Here is a 15,999-nt window from a genome sequence, read left to right on the forward strand (position 1 = left end):
CATGTAGGACACCACGTAGAATATAAAATTGTCATGTAGAACACCACGTAGGACGGATGTGTCTATTTATTCAATTTTATATAAATTTAAGTGTCATAGTTGTGCATACTCAAAATTGGAGGACCTAGACGCCAACTGAAGCCATGTTAAAGGGCATGTGTAAAGCCAAAAATATAACAGTAAAAATTTGGCAACATAGTCAAAAGGGTACCTAAACGTGTTTCTAATTAATTTGACTACCTTTTAACCTTAGGTCTTTATTTATAGTTCTACTTGCGTAATTTTAGGTCCTAAATGTGTAGCTTTTGAAAACTTAATTTCCTCTAACCATAATTACGTGAAAAATAATTATTAATTGGGATCAACACTCACTTGGGAATTTCTAATTTGATTACTCAACTCTCAATTATATTCTAAAAATATATAATATGTCAATAGATCCATGTGGAAATCAATTTTATTGGCCATGATATGAAATGACACGATATACTTATTCTTTTTGTCTCCTATAATAATTATTTATATGTTTCATAGTGACTAATTACGGGACCTCAGTTAATTAGGGTAGAATTTGAGATAGTGAAGAAATATTTTAATTAAACGTTTTATTCTATTCTTAGAAAAACGTTTACAGAATAAGATTCAAGCTAAGACACTTAACTTTACTTGAATTGGAATGCACTTTTCCTTGAAAATAAATTTAATTTGTAAGCTTCTTATTAATACAAAACTTTACACATGAATTGGTGCGTATGATGGGAAAAAGCAACGAAGAAGTGGAATACACATCATATATTTCACTATTTAGTGTTAGGTTAAAACGATCAACATATATTCTTAATAAAATGTGATAGTGTTTATTTTAGATTAAACTCACATAAAAAAAAAATTCTCTTCAAAATACCTCATACTATTAAAGATATTTAATATTATAAGTAGCTTAATTATCTTTTTTACGATCAACATGAGATTTTATTTATACTTATTCAATAATTTACACGTGATCTTTACTAGTCATGGGATAATTTATAAATTAATTATGTATCAGTCACATCAATCGAGTAAGAAAAGGGAAAAGCATGAACAGAGATTGAATTGATGATAAAATAGATTTTTGGTCGCAAATAGTGATTCAATTGATGATAAAGAAAGAAAATTCTTAATTCAGTTCTCCACCTCTCCACCTTCAGAAGATTCATCAGTTTTTATCAAATATGACATATAATGTACATTTATCAAAGAATAACTATGGTTATCAAATAACTGACGATATTCGAGCAATTACTTATGATATTTAATTAGTATGATATTGATCATAAAAAAACATCTAATAAATTATGGATTGAAATTCATCATGTTAAGCAGAAAGATGAATATATGTTCCTTACTTATTTGTCATGTCCCGAGCCTACACCCTGGACATGGCCGACACTCAAGAACAATTGATGGTTCCCAAGCGAACCCTTGGCCTGACTCAATTACTCAGCGGAAGACTTACTCAAGAAAAATGGAGACTCCAGATACCAAACTGAACTCATATAGTCTCAAAACAGTTTTAACTCAATAAATGCCTGAAAAATACTTAATCAAGCATAAGTAATTAACTCAAAGCCTCAAAGGAACATCAACAAGGGAAACGAGAAAAGACTACTATCTATGAAGCCTCTAAATACTATGATGGAAGTTGAGACAAGACCCACGACATCCTAACAATACAGAAATTTAAATGTGGAACCCTCCGAAAGCAAGGAGGCCACTAAAACTAACTGGAAATGCAAGTGGTATCAACGGAGCGCCCATTAATTACCCTGCATACATGTATCTGCATCATGAAAATATGCAGGTCGAATGACGTCAGTATAAATGTACGAGCATGTAAGGGGAAACTGAACATATAGATACATAGCTGAACTGATAGAAAGGGGAAATCATACTCACCTGAACTCAACTCAATATGAAAGCAACAATAAAAGATGCAATATGTATAAAGCTTTTTAAAATGTAGGTAATAACTCAAAATGTATAAAAATACCATAATAAACTCTTTTACTCTTATTTGGGAGATTCTCTAATCGACAACCATCACTATGAGCTACGTGATGACACAACGTCTCACCCATGCTGCCAAAACTGTCATATACCTTGCCAAGGTATAGAACTCCTCAATGAAGTGGATCCACTAAGCTATACTTAAAAGCAATAAGGAATCATCTAAAAAGTATGATCATTTACCCATATTGGCTACATGGTTTATGAGGAATGTGAGTTGTCTGAACTTATCCCCATATTGGTGTTCAATACTACTCCCAATAATATATAACTCATGCTCAAATATTTTAAAACATTACTCTTCCTCAATTTGAGATAATTACTCAAAAAACCCTCTTAAAAGAGGTAATTCTCAAGACCCATCATAATGTTTATTTAGATTTTGGTGTTTCTCTCTTTTAAATGTAAAAGTATTACATATTTGGAAATACTTAGTTCCCTTATACTCATTTTGAAATATGAACTCAACTCTTCTCATTCTCATACTCATTTACTGATCAAGTCTTAATTCAAGTGCTAGAAGATTGTAAAAGACTTCCCAAAATGACTCAAAAAGGACTTCTTGAACTTTCCTCTTAACTTTACTTTAATTTGAAATGTAAATCAAGAGATGTAATTATAATATGCATAATCTCTTAAGGATTAATGAAGATTTTAAGTGTGTATATCAAGGAGAGAACATAGGTACGATTTGAGGGAACAAACACGGAAAGAAGGACGGAAGAGTAAGGGACTTGGCGACCCTGGTGCACTGAGTGGCGCAGGGCGCCAACTCTTAAACTACTTACCAATGTTTGGGGTGCACTGAGTGGTGCGCCGCGCCAGGCCCCAAACTACTAGGTAGTAGTTCTGGCGCAGTAGTGGCGCACCGCCCCATGCCCCTACCCAGCAATTTGACAAATTTTCTTGCTCAATTTGAAGCCCTAACTCATCTAGAATCGAATGATCTCTTCCAAACTTCCTTTGATTCACAAACCCAACACAAAATCAATGAAAGCCAACTCAAATTCTATCAAGAACAACACTCATTCAAAAAACCCTCACCTCAAGAACTCAACAAGACTCCATTGTTAAGGAATGTAGCTAAAACCTCAAAAACTCAATTCATCCACTTCAAGAATGAATTTATGAGTGAAAAATATAACATGATTGGCGTGAGGGAGAACAAACACAACACTATGAAAGCTTATATACCTCGAAAGAACTAAGTCTTGGAGAAAATCCACAAATCTTGAATGAACGCTTGAAACCTTCTTCTTTTTATCCTCTTGAAACCCTTCTCTCAACCCTAAGCGTTTAAGAATGAATGAAAACTGATATCAATCAGCTTAGACCCCTAATTGGGTGAAAAAAAATGTGCTAGGCTAGTGGAGTAAGGAAAAGACCAAAATACCCCTCCTTAAAACGGATGAAATGCGTTACGTAGAGAGGCTGCACTCAAACGGCCATAACTCTTTCATACAAACTCGGAATTCAGCAAACTCGGCGGCATTGGAAAGAGGACTCGAAGACTTCAATTTGATACCTATTGGGTCACCTAAATCATTCTATGCTGAAAGTTATGGTTGTTTGAAGTTGACTCAAAACTCAAAACTTAAGTTTTACTTGTACGAATCTCTAGTTAACTTTTTCGAAGTACGAGATGTTACATTATTATGAGACAATATATCACTTATTCAGAAATTTCATACGGGGAAACTAATTTTCATTCCCCATCTCATGAAAAAACTTTTTGCTTAATTAGCCTTATCCCTTCTAGGTTATTTTAGTGATAGATTCTATATATTTATATAGGAATGAGGTAATCCTATTTGATCAAATATTTAACGATTTGTATTCTTGATGAGATCGATATCGATGATAGTGACAAAGTCCATTGACTTCCTTTTGTATGTATTTGTAAAGTTACAGATAAGATAAACGTAACAAATTGGTCGGTAGACAGGCAAAGGCCCTTAGCCGGTCTTACATGCATCATCACTCTACTATATATATTTCTCAATATTCGTCTCTTCGAACCATTGACTTTGATACTAATTGTTTGGCTAAAACAACTCAAAAATACTCTTAACATGGTATGACACTATCCATCTTGGACTAAAACAATACGATTTTTACCCAAAAAATTTCATACCATTAAGAATATCATGCATACTAGTGAAACTATCCGCGCTTCGCGCGGCTATATGAAGTATTTATAAGATAATAATATGTAATATTTATATTTAGGTTAGTATCAAATATATAAGATAATATTGATATTTCTCTTCATCTGTGATATCATACGTGTTTTTTTTTTATAAAACATATAAAATATAATTATTATTTTTACATTTTTTAAGTGCAAACTATTCTTATGTATATAGTAGAACAAAATATTTACCGAGGTGAAGTAAATGCAATAAGAGGTAATATTTTGAAATAATAGTATTACATTGAAAATAGTTTATACGTTTTAATTTCCTCTATCTTTTGTTGGAGTACTAATTTTCTATACAAACTCTGATTTCATAAAAAAAAATGATTTTTTTATTATGACTTTATTATTACATTTGTTTGTTGTAATTTTTTAAACATTAATTAAATATTTATAAGAATTGTGAAAAATGAAACATACTAAACTTATGAATAATATTTAATATTATTAGAAGTTACAAGTAAGATGAAGAGACATGAGTTATAAATAATTTAAATGTATAATTTTATTAGACATTAAATGTATTAATAATTATGCATTGATTTTATTTGTAAAATAAATAAATGAAAATATGGGATGAAAATACAAAAAATGAACAAAAAAATATAATAATCAGTGACTGCATAAAAATTATAAATACATTTATGGTGACGAAAATTGATTGTTACATACACAAAAAAATGGCATCATGAAACTAATATTTTATTTTTCATCTACTTTTTTGCAAGTATAGTAAAAATGAAACTCCTAATCATCATAATTTTTTTGTTGTTGTTGAAATGGGATAATTATATTAATTGTGTTTCATAACAAAGAAAAGGTAGAATAGAAGGATAAAATGATTAGCATTGACAATACATTTATCTAAATTATTTATACAAACCAAAATTTTAAAAATTCTAGCAAAAGTAACTTTAATTATGCTTCATTTTTTTCCCTTCTACCATCTTCCTTTGCAAGTAGATCCGCTACCATATTTTGTTCCATACGTCAAACTCTTCATCATATGCAACTAATTGAATAAAAAATAAAATAATAAAATATCATATATAACAATTAAAAATAATCATATAAAAAAAAGAAAGAAATTTAAACTATATATAACATATTTGTATATTATTTTTCAATAGTACTAACAATATTAAATAATAATCATTTCTTGAAATCTAACAAATATTATAATCAAACTATATTATAACCGGAAAACTGACTATTAGAAAGAACAATTGTATACAGACAACACATTGTTAAGAAGTACAAAGGCGTTATTTTAAATCATACTTGCTTGATGTATGATAATACAAACATAAATAAAATATTAAGAAAGCATGTCCAAGTACATAAAAATAAAAAGAAAGATTTGAGAATGAAATATATCTTATCTTTATGTACTTCTTTTTTGTTACATGTTTGTTAATTCACAAACAAATATGATGAAGAAGAGAAATGATAAATTTGTATGTGAATCTTCATGAAAGTAAATATGAATTTATATAGACAAAATAGAGGAAATGAAAAAATAAGGACTTGAGAATTGAAATTATTTTATTTAACTTCATGTTACTTTTTTTTTTTGTTACATGTTAGTTTCATTCACAAACTAAATATGAATTTATATACACAAAATAGAGGAAATGAAAAATAAAAACTTGAAAATGAAATATTTCTTACCTTAATGTACTTTTTTTTTGTTACAAACCAATCCAATGTGATGAAAAAGAGAAAGGATAATTTTGAATGTGAATCTTCATGAAACTAATATGAATTTATAGGCAAAATAAAGGAATACCATAAAACATCATAAACTTACAAATTTAAGTTTGGAGGTTGTGGAAAAAAAAATTATGAGAGTTATGAATATTATTAAAAGTAAAAATTAAAGAAGGGTAAGTCATGGATAATAACTCCTTGTGAAAAAAATTAAAAAATATAGAGAAAAATACTTAAAATATATATATAAAAAACTACTATCATTTCATGATTAGAAGTGAGACAAACAAATAAAAAAAGAACGTGGAGACTTTTTGTTGTAAATGTTCCTCCATTAATAAAATATTTATTTGTAATAAATTAAGAAATTTACTTTTACAATACAATAATTCATTTGAATTAAAAAAAAACCAAAAAAAAGAGAAAAAAGATAAATTATGTTTCTTCTTTATTATAAGTGAGACAAACAAATAAAAAAAATGTGAAGAGTTTTTGTGGTGAATGTTCCTCAATTAATAAATTATTTATTTGTAATAAATTTAGTAATTTATTTTTACAATACAATAATTAATTTAAATTTTAAAAAAAAAAATCAAAAAAAGGAGAAAAATGATAAATGCAAATGGAGGCCATAGAGAGTTGTTACATCACTTTTTTTTTTTTATGTTTCTCCTTTATTATATATAGATTGTCTAGTTCCTTACAAGTAGCTTACTTTTAAAAAAAATTTATTAATGTAAAACTTTATTCTCACACTATATTGAAATTTGGATAGTCTCGTAAACATAAGTTTGATTGTATTATAAAAACTTAGGACATCTTCAACCCTACCCTCTATTTTACTTTCTAAAAATAGAGTTTTCTATTTTTTCAGACAACCAACTTCAACCCAATTCTCTATTTTACTCTCTACAAATGAATCTTTTTCTCTCTCCTCAATATTATATTATTATTTCTATTTCATTTTTATTTCCTTATTTCATAATATGAATCAATTTTTTTTGCAAATAAGCACCCTATAATTTATATAATCTCGTATAATATAAAATTTTATTCTTTTCAAATTCTTCATTTAATAAAAATTATTTTATTCTAAATAACATAAATGCGACAAATATTATATATAATACATATTAGTGAACAATTCAAATCAAAGTGAAATTATTGATGAACTACAACTATATCATCAATATTGCATTATCATAAAAATTATTTTAAATTTTACATAAATATTCAACTTTCAAGATTGTTACGTTTCTCTCATAAATGCTCTATTAATATATTACGGAGTTCAAATGAATAATTTTTTGTCCTCATTTTTTTTATTTATAGCTAAAAAAATTTTACATTAACGATCAATTATTTTGTATACTAATTTACTTCCCCTATTACATTTAAACTATTGCATCAAGCATTTTCATGCTAATTAAAAAGTGTAGTTTAATCATTTATCAATATAACATAAAGGTGGATTGTGCATTCTTCATAGTGAAAAATAATTATAATTTTAAATTACATATTTAAAGTGACAAGAACTTTTAAAAAATCAAATTACAAAAATTGTTAATTCGGGATGGAAGTAGTATGCTTATCAATAATATGTTTTTAGATATTATATTACTTAGAAAATAAGTACAAATATTAGAGACTTAATTAATAGTCTTTTATAATATAAATAATATTAAAATAATATTTTATTACATATTTAAAGTGCTAATTTTTTAAAAATAAAATATAAAAATTATTAATTCGAATGAAAGTAGTAACTGTTAAATAATATATTTTTAGATGTTATATTATATTAGAAAATAATTACAAATAGTAAAGACTTAATTAATGATATAATATAAATAATAAAATAATCAAAAAGTGAAATAGAGAGGTGAATAGTGGTTCTCCAAAATTTGGAGAACTACTATTCACCTCTCTATAAATAAAGTATAGAGAGTAATATGGAGAAGGGTTGGAGAGGATATTCTCTATTTTACTCTCCAAATATAGAGAATGGAGGGTAAAATAGAGATGGGTTGGAGATGGTCTTAAGAGATAGTCTCAATATTACTTATTTATCAAAAATCGAAAGAGATCTACCAAAGGCACACACTTTTCATAAAGAAAATGAGAAAGAAAAAATATTATTAGTTGAGCTAATTAATAACTTTAGTCTTGTTAATGTGGGATGACGTGGTTCATTATGATCATGTTAAAGGACTATTTATTCTTAATACATGCCCCTTGGCTCTTTTCGATCCCCGTCAAATTAGAGCTACCTACTTTATTACTATAGTACATCTAGTAAAAACTTACTTGGTATTCTATATTTTCTTAATTTTGATTTTAATTATTCTGATTAAATTACTTGATTTGATATAAACATCGGCAAGGACGGAGGCAGAGAGGTGTGAGGAGGTCCATTTGAGTTAAAAATCTCTTTAGCATAAAAAATATTTCTTTTTGAATTTCTGACTTCGCCACTAAACATTGTCTAAAAAAAAGGAGAAAATAACTTCGGAAGAATGAGGAATAATAAATAAAACAGGGAAGCAATTTTCGATTAGTTTATGAAAGGTGCAATGAAAATTATCATTTATATAAAAGGATGGTCTTTAGTACTAGAAGATACTAACTTAAACAAATCGAGTCAATAATTTGACTTAATATGGCACACGCGGATACCCTTACCTTTCTTTGATTCTACATATTATTATATTATTATAGCTTTGTTTATTAGCATTAATAATAATAAATGGAAAGAATTTTTTATTTATTATTGTTGTAAAAGAATCATGGCTTATTTCACATAGTGGCGTGAGCACCTACGTAAAGGAATCTAATGAATTAAGCATATAATGTAGTGTTCGACTGTTCGTGGAACTTTTTAAATTTCCCTTTTTTAAAAAATATTTTGCCTTTTATTAATATTTTCTAGTGGATTTTTATTCTAATGTTTCATTATTGCATATTTAATTAGTAGTACTTAATAATGTACTCCCTTCCCTCTGTTCCTAATTATTTGTCCACTTTTAAATTTACACACCTATTAAGAAAATAATTATTGACATAATAAGTTTACCATTTTACCCCTATTAATTATGAAGTGGATGAATTAAAATTTTAATATTTTCAAAAAGTTCTACCTTTTTCAAAGTAATTAATTGAGGGTATAATATAATTTTTTTTTGTCTTTTATTGATTTGTCAAAATGGACAAGTAAATAGGGACAACTATAAAAGAAAAAATGACAAGTAATTAGGACAGAGGGAGTAATAGATATGCACTTAATCCTGATTCTTTTCAGGTGATTACTCAACCTATAAATAGATATATCATTCACTATTATAAAAAACACTTGAATAGAAGAAGAAATATCTCCTTCATATACTTATCTTGTCTTTTTTTTATAGTTATATTATTCCATGCTTAATTTTACAACACGAGTCACTGAATTCAACAATGTGAAACAAGAGAAATTAAGTGTTCATCCATACGTGAAGCACAAGTTGGAATATTAAAAGATGCCACAAATTTAAATGATATTTGAACAAAATTTACCAAGACTCCAGGTTTGTTTCTGGTTTTGGCTTTTCTTTATTTTTGTTCTTTCTTACTAACATATTTTGTACAGATTGCAGGAGTTCTCATGGTAGAGACACTTTTATTTTGATAATTTATTTTATCACTTTGGCATATTAATTGTACAATCAGTTGAGGGTAATCGGTGGATTCAAGTTTCATTGATCAATGTCATAGTTAAGTGGGAGTTTGTGGGTTTGAACAAACTCAGTAGCTTTTTCTGTAGATTTTGTAATTGTATTAGATAATTAAATAAATATAAATGTATATTAAGTTGTGAACCCCTAATAAAACTAATTGATGGCATAGTGGGAAGGAAGGGGATGCGAAAATGCTCTCCATGCTAGTCGCTAGAGATGTGGGTTTGAACCTCACTATCAACAAAAAAGTTTCTTTGTTTTAAAATTTAGAACACCCAAACTCCTAATTCCGCCTCCGTCTTTGCCACCGACTTATGTGGTTTTGGTTATTTATTTGAGAATGATTTAATTTTGGACTAATCAGATTAGACAAGAAAATAAATAAGTATCAAATGATTTCACTTTAGGGGGGATATAAAAAAATATAACATCAAATATGAGTCAAAGAGTTAATATCGAGGGTATTTTTGGATTAAAACGTGGATGGATGATAGTTTTGTACCAATTCAAATAGTTGAGAGGCATTTTAAGCCCTTCTCCATTAATAATATTATCACCCATGACTTAAGGTAAAATCTTCTTCTTTCTTTTTTATTTGTCTGAGTTCTAATGAATATATCTCAAATACATGTAAATAAAGCTTGAATACATTATATATGAAATAAATTAATTGACTCACATGTATCAGAGATACATGTATCCGGGCCCTTAAATACATATATTTTGAAGAACAAAAATGTGGTACAAAAGGTATGTAATTTGTTAAACTACATGCCCGAACATAATTACGACTTAAACTAGTGAAATTTGTATTGTTTCACCCTTTTATTTCCTGGTTTTGAGACCACAAATAGTACTTTCATCTTTTTCTTTCAGACTTTTTTGATGATTTGACACATTCTTTAAAAGAATTTTAATTAGAAGTGGATTTTACTTCTAATTAAAATTCTTTTAATTAGAAAGAACTGATGCATATATACCTCATCGTCTAATAAATGATACATATTTACTCTTTTCGTTAAAATATCTATATGTACTTGATTGAAAAAATGTCATGCGACTTTCTAAAATTACCGCACCCCTTTTTTACATTTCTAGACCCGATCCAAATGAAAAAAATAATCAATTTTTCTTGTAATCAGTCATAAAATGGGCTTGGATCAAGTTCGAATAAATGAATAATCATTATTTTTAATTGGGTCGGATTTAGGTGCGTAAAAAATGAATGAGGTAATCTTTTTAGAGTAAATTTTAGGTTTAGCAAACATAAAAATCATATTTGTATGTTATAGCTATAGTTTGTATAATTGCGCTCCATAACAAACTTTATATTTGCTATGGCTATTAATATGTATATTTCGGTATACATATACAAAAGAATCAATTGTATAATCTGTGTTTGTATAAAGCGAGAAAGAGAGAAAGACAAGAAAACTAGGCAGGGGAAGATCTGTATTTGTATAATTATAAGTGTATAGGATGAAAATATATGTATTTGTATATACAGTTTTCTCTCGATTTATACAAACACAAACGCAATTTATACATTTGTGTTTGTATAAAATTGAGAGAGGCGAGTGAGAGTGGCAAGCGAGATTCTCTGGGGAAAGAGGCGAACGAAAAGATATGTATATATACAGTTTTCTCTTGCTTTATACAAACACAAACACATTTTATACATTTGTGTTTGTATAAAGTGAGAGAGGCGAGGGAGAGTGGCGAGCGAGAAATTCAGGGAGAGAGGCGAATGGAAATTGTTTGCTACGGGTTACAATTACTCCTATTAAAATGTAAGTTTTTTTTCCTTTAATTTGTTAACTATAAATGATAAATCTACACTATTTAATAAAAAACGACAAAGGTATATATACACTATATATCAGACGATAATAATATATATGCACTACTTTTTAAATAAAGATAAATCTATTTTAAATCGCAAAATTGAGGAATAATAGAGGAATATTTTTGCCTTTTTTGCCCTTATTATATATTTTAAAAGGAAGATAGGTAGGGAAGTCACATTATCATTATTTACTTACGTCAGATATTATAGTCATCAATTACGTCACATAACACACCAGCATATCTATATATAATGATAGGAGTAACACAACAACCCAGTCAATTTTCTTCTAACATATTTCTCACATATATTCACAATTGAAACAAAAAACCTATTTCTCATATTTACAAAGTGCAATGGGAGATGTCGAGGTATCCGAACGGCGTCGTATAGAGGGATCTTTCTCTTCATTCAAAATTATACCCATTAATGACGATGACGACACTCTTCACTCAGAAGGAACAGATTTTTCACCGGTTGACGATGACGTCGTCGTCGATGAGAAGAAGGATACGGATGTTGTGAAAGAAATAGACAGTTTGTTGCCAATAACGGAATCGATAAAGGGGAATGCTTATACGGCAGCGTTTCATCTCTTGTCGTCCGGTATTGGAACTCCGGCGCTTGTTCTTCCCTTTGCTTTAACCTCACTCGGATGGTACATATGTTCTTCTGCCTCTCTGTTCATTTTTATTTATCACGTTTGAATTTGACATAAACACATATTCATTAAAAAATAATACTTATTCCATCCTTATTTACCTATAATACCCATAATTTATTGATATTGAGTTAACATTTTTGAAAAAATGCAGTGAATAATATGTTTGGGATCCTATCAATTAATAGGGGTAAAATGATGATAATTGTTTTCTTAATAGATGTGTCAAGTCAAAATTTGACAAGTATATAAAAACGGAGGGAGTAATTGACATACTAGTATTAGATTTTGAAAAATGAATTGAGGAATAAGTGATTAATGCTAACCCTTCGGGGGTGGCCCAGCGAAAACAATGGATTTGCCTTCTGGGTCGAGCTCGTCGCATTAGGTTTGCCTAGTGCAGATTACCTTTCTTGTGTGGTTTGCAGGTTATTACATAAAAGTGGGGGGTTTTACTCTGTGCAGGGTAGTGGCTATAGATTTTTCTTAGAAAAGAACAAGAAAAGTGAACAAAAGGAATAATTTTTTGGTTTTAATTCTACTGGGTTCGAAATTATGTAATTAAAAATAACTTAGAATTTTGTAATAAGTATGAAATTAAAGATACGTTTTAATGTCTGTTACATGTTGCGTGCTATATCTAGTTCTTGCTGATCTATGATTCAGTTAATCCTAAATTTACGTGTAAGAAATTTTTTATCACAACAACCAATTGAAATTATTTAAAAGCAAAAGTAATACTATATGACAGATAGAAGAAATATTTTTTTATATAAAAATCAACTAAAATGAAACAAAAACGCAGGAGTAATAAATTTAACAACCCTTAGAGGAAAAGTAATCCAAGACTAGACAGTTAATAGTTTTAATGTATTGACCCTATAAAGTAAGTCGTCTGTTTAAAGAAATTGCAATATTTCTTTATGTTTATAATTTCCTTTTTCATGCTTTTGGTGTGATGTAAGTAAAAAAGTTAATCAAAATTGTGGAGGAATCTACATACGTACAAGATTTTCTTTTCCCATTGTTTGCCACTACGTTTGATGTACTTTTGGTCTATCAGATTTTTCTGCAAAGAATAAAAAATGTCACAAATGTAATAATTCAAATAAGGCACGCTAATATGTATACTCACATGACATGACAGTTTGAATTAACATGAAATTAATATTTAAAAAAAAGTTGAAAGTTAGCTTTCGTATAACTATGCACCTTAAATATGCATGTCATAATATTTATGTGTTTATAAAAAAAATGATTACACGTAAAATTAATTATGTCATTCTCTTTAGAATAAATTAATAAGAAAATATGATTGAAGTAATGAAGTAATGTCTAGCTAGACTTTAATCATCAGTGGTCCTTTCGTAGAAAAGGAGCCAGTATGGATAGAAAGGAAATAATTGTGTATTGGCAGAAGGATCCATACACAATTATTGTCTTATTTTCTACTATATAATATATAATAATATTAAACGTACATATTATAGGTGTTATGTGAAAACAAACCTGTAAATTAATAGTATAAATTGAATTTACGCAATGTATCTAACTCACTATATATACACAATTTTTTTATTAATTGGTGCAGGTCATGGGGAATAGTAGTTCTCACTGTGATTTTTGCATGGCGGCTCTACACCATGTGGCTCTTAGTTCATCTTCATGAAACGGTCAATGGAACTCGTTACAGCAGATATCTTCAACTCGCCATCATAGCTTTCGGTAATTAGTTCAAACGAAAAACTTATTTTAACTGAACATAAAATTTAGGAAATATTAAAAAAAATTAAAGCTTGTGTTTCTGAGTGTAACGTGTATCCTTGGTATTCATATAGCTATAAAATCACGTCAATGATATTCGAATTTCACGATTCTTATGTCTAACATATACATGTCCACTTTTTGAACTTAATGGAATGTATAATTATTTCAGGAGAAAAATTGGGAAAGTGCCTTTCCATCTTCCCAACAATGTACCTATCAGGGGGCACTTGTGTCATGTCTATTATAGCAGGGGGACGTACCCTACAACTTTTCTACAATGCCATGTGTGAAAATGATCACCATTGTCTTCACAAATCACTAAGTGGAGCTCAATGGTTCTTAGTGTTTGTGTGTCTTGCCATTTTAATTGCCCAATTTTTTCCAAATTTGAACTCATTGGCTTGGGTCTCCTTTGTTGGTTCAATCTTGGGTGTGACCTATTTCACTATGATTTGGGCACTTTCCATTGCCAAAGGCAGGCCTAATGGTGTCACTTATAATCCGTCGGATAATGTAACAACAACTATGGCTCAATTTCGCGCTGTCCTAAATGGTGTTGCTATCGTTGCCATTGCTTTTCGAGGTCACAATCTTGTATTGGAAATACAGGTAATTAATGTTGTTATCAATCGAAATCACTATTAATTTGGACATTGTTAACATGTACATGAAAACTAGTCGATGGTTTCGCTTATGTTAATTTAGTGTTATTGATTTTAAAGATTGAATCTATCAAATTCAGTTCTGATTCCGTCTTTTATCATTGCATTATTGAAAAAGTTGCATGTAAAATTATACAGGGGACATTACCAACAAATCCAAAACATCCTACAAAGACAAGAATGTGGAGAGGAGTGATAGCATCCTACTCTTTAATCGCAATGTGTGTATTTCCCTTGGCAATTGGAGGATATTGGGCTTATGGAAATATGGTAAACTATTTTTACTACTCTGCTTTAATTATTGTATTCGATTTTTCTGACTAATTATTATTTCGTATAATTTGTTTGTAATATGATATCTAAAAATGTTATTTAATTGACAGATGCCGGCAAATGGAATTATGGGTGCAATTGCTAAGTACCACCAAGAAAGTACACCAAAATGGTTAATAGGCACAATATACATGATGGTGGTGATTCAATGTTTATGCTCATTTCAAATTTATGCCATGCCCGTCTTTGACAACTTGGAAAGAATATACGTAAGCAGGCACCTTAAGGCGTGCCCAAGGTGGGTTCGATCATGCATCAAGCTCTTCTTTGGCGGATTGACATATTTTATATCCGTGGCATTCCCATTCTTGGGAAGCCTAGCCGCGTTTGTGGGAGGGATCGCGTTGCCATTGTCTCTGGTTTACCCTTGCTTCATGTGGATTTCCATCAAGAAACCTCAAAGAAACAGTTTAATGTATTGGCTCAACATGTTTCTTGGGTGTTTGGGCATATTGATCAGTGTTGTGCAAGTTGCTGGCGCGTTGTGGAATTTGGTGATTGATAAATTGGATGCTAACTTTTTTAATCCTTAGTGGAAAAAGATATAATTAAAGACGATTTGGGTGGGCTTCTAACTTTTGACTCTCTAATTTATTACTTTTTACTTATTTTTCTAAATAGGCTGTTAACTTAATTACCCTATAACATTTGGGAAACTCTTGTATAATAGTGCAATTTAACTTGCTAAAGAAATATACTTGTCTTACCTTTAAAGTTATATGCTAATTCCACTTATTATGGTTAGTTAAATGTAATTATAATCAAATTAATGATTTGCTAGTGTAATTTATTTATTTCACACTTTTCGTCTATATAAGTTAACGTCTTTTGAGAAGAGTATATATTGTGAATAACTTTTTAATCCTCATAAAGATAGAGGTAAAATTTGTGTATATTCTATCTTCCTTAAATTTCACTTGTGATTTATACTGGTTACACATGCTACTGTTGTTTCTAGTGTATAGAAGTTATATTCAACTCAAATGAAAAATAGTATCGATGTAAAACATATGAAAACTATAAACTTCGCATTTCTAACACCAAACAAGAATTTCAAGCAT

At 29.2% G+C, this 15,999-nt stretch overlaps 1 protein-coding gene across 1 annotated transcript; it reads left to right on the forward strand.

The window, feature by feature from the left end:
• The first annotated feature begins 11,822 nt into the window (after nucleotides 1-11,822).
• Nucleotides 11,823-15,656, forward strand: LOC102585770 (lysine histidine transporter-like 8). Its single transcript, XM_006360827.2, has 5 exons — nucleotides 11,823-12,173; nucleotides 13,768-13,901; nucleotides 14,113-14,552; nucleotides 14,744-14,875; nucleotides 14,989-15,656. The coding sequence occupies exons 1-5, from the start codon at nucleotides 11,872-11,874 to the stop codon at nucleotides 15,469-15,471; spliced, it is 1,491 nt and encodes a 496-aa protein (XP_006360889.1). The 5' UTR covers nucleotides 11,823-11,871; the 3' UTR covers nucleotides 15,472-15,656.
• The last annotated feature ends 343 nt before the right edge of the window (nucleotides 15,657-15,999 follow it).

The sequence above is a fragment of the Solanum tuberosum genome, unplaced genomic scaffold, assembly GCF_000226075.1.
Source record: "Solanum tuberosum cultivar DM 1-3 516 R44 unplaced genomic scaffold, SolTub_3.0 scf00336, whole genome shotgun sequence".
In the NCBI taxonomy this organism is placed as follows: Eukaryota; Viridiplantae; Streptophyta; class Magnoliopsida; order Solanales; family Solanaceae; genus Solanum; species Solanum tuberosum.

Bases quoted from the DNA above. Each gene is read 5' to 3' on its own strand.
- LOC102585770 (XM_006360827.2), top strand. From the start codon at position 11,872: ATGGGAGATGTCGAGGTATCCGAACGGCGTCGTATAGAGGGATCTTTC. The intron at 13,902-14,112 runs GTAATTAGTTCA...TAATTATTTCAG, and splicing joins ACTCGCCATCATAGCTTTCG to GAGAAAAATTGGGAAAGTGC. The intron at 14,876-14,988 runs GTAAACTATTTT...TTTAATTGACAG, and splicing joins ATTGGGCTTATGGAAATATG to ATGCCGGCAAATGGAATTAT.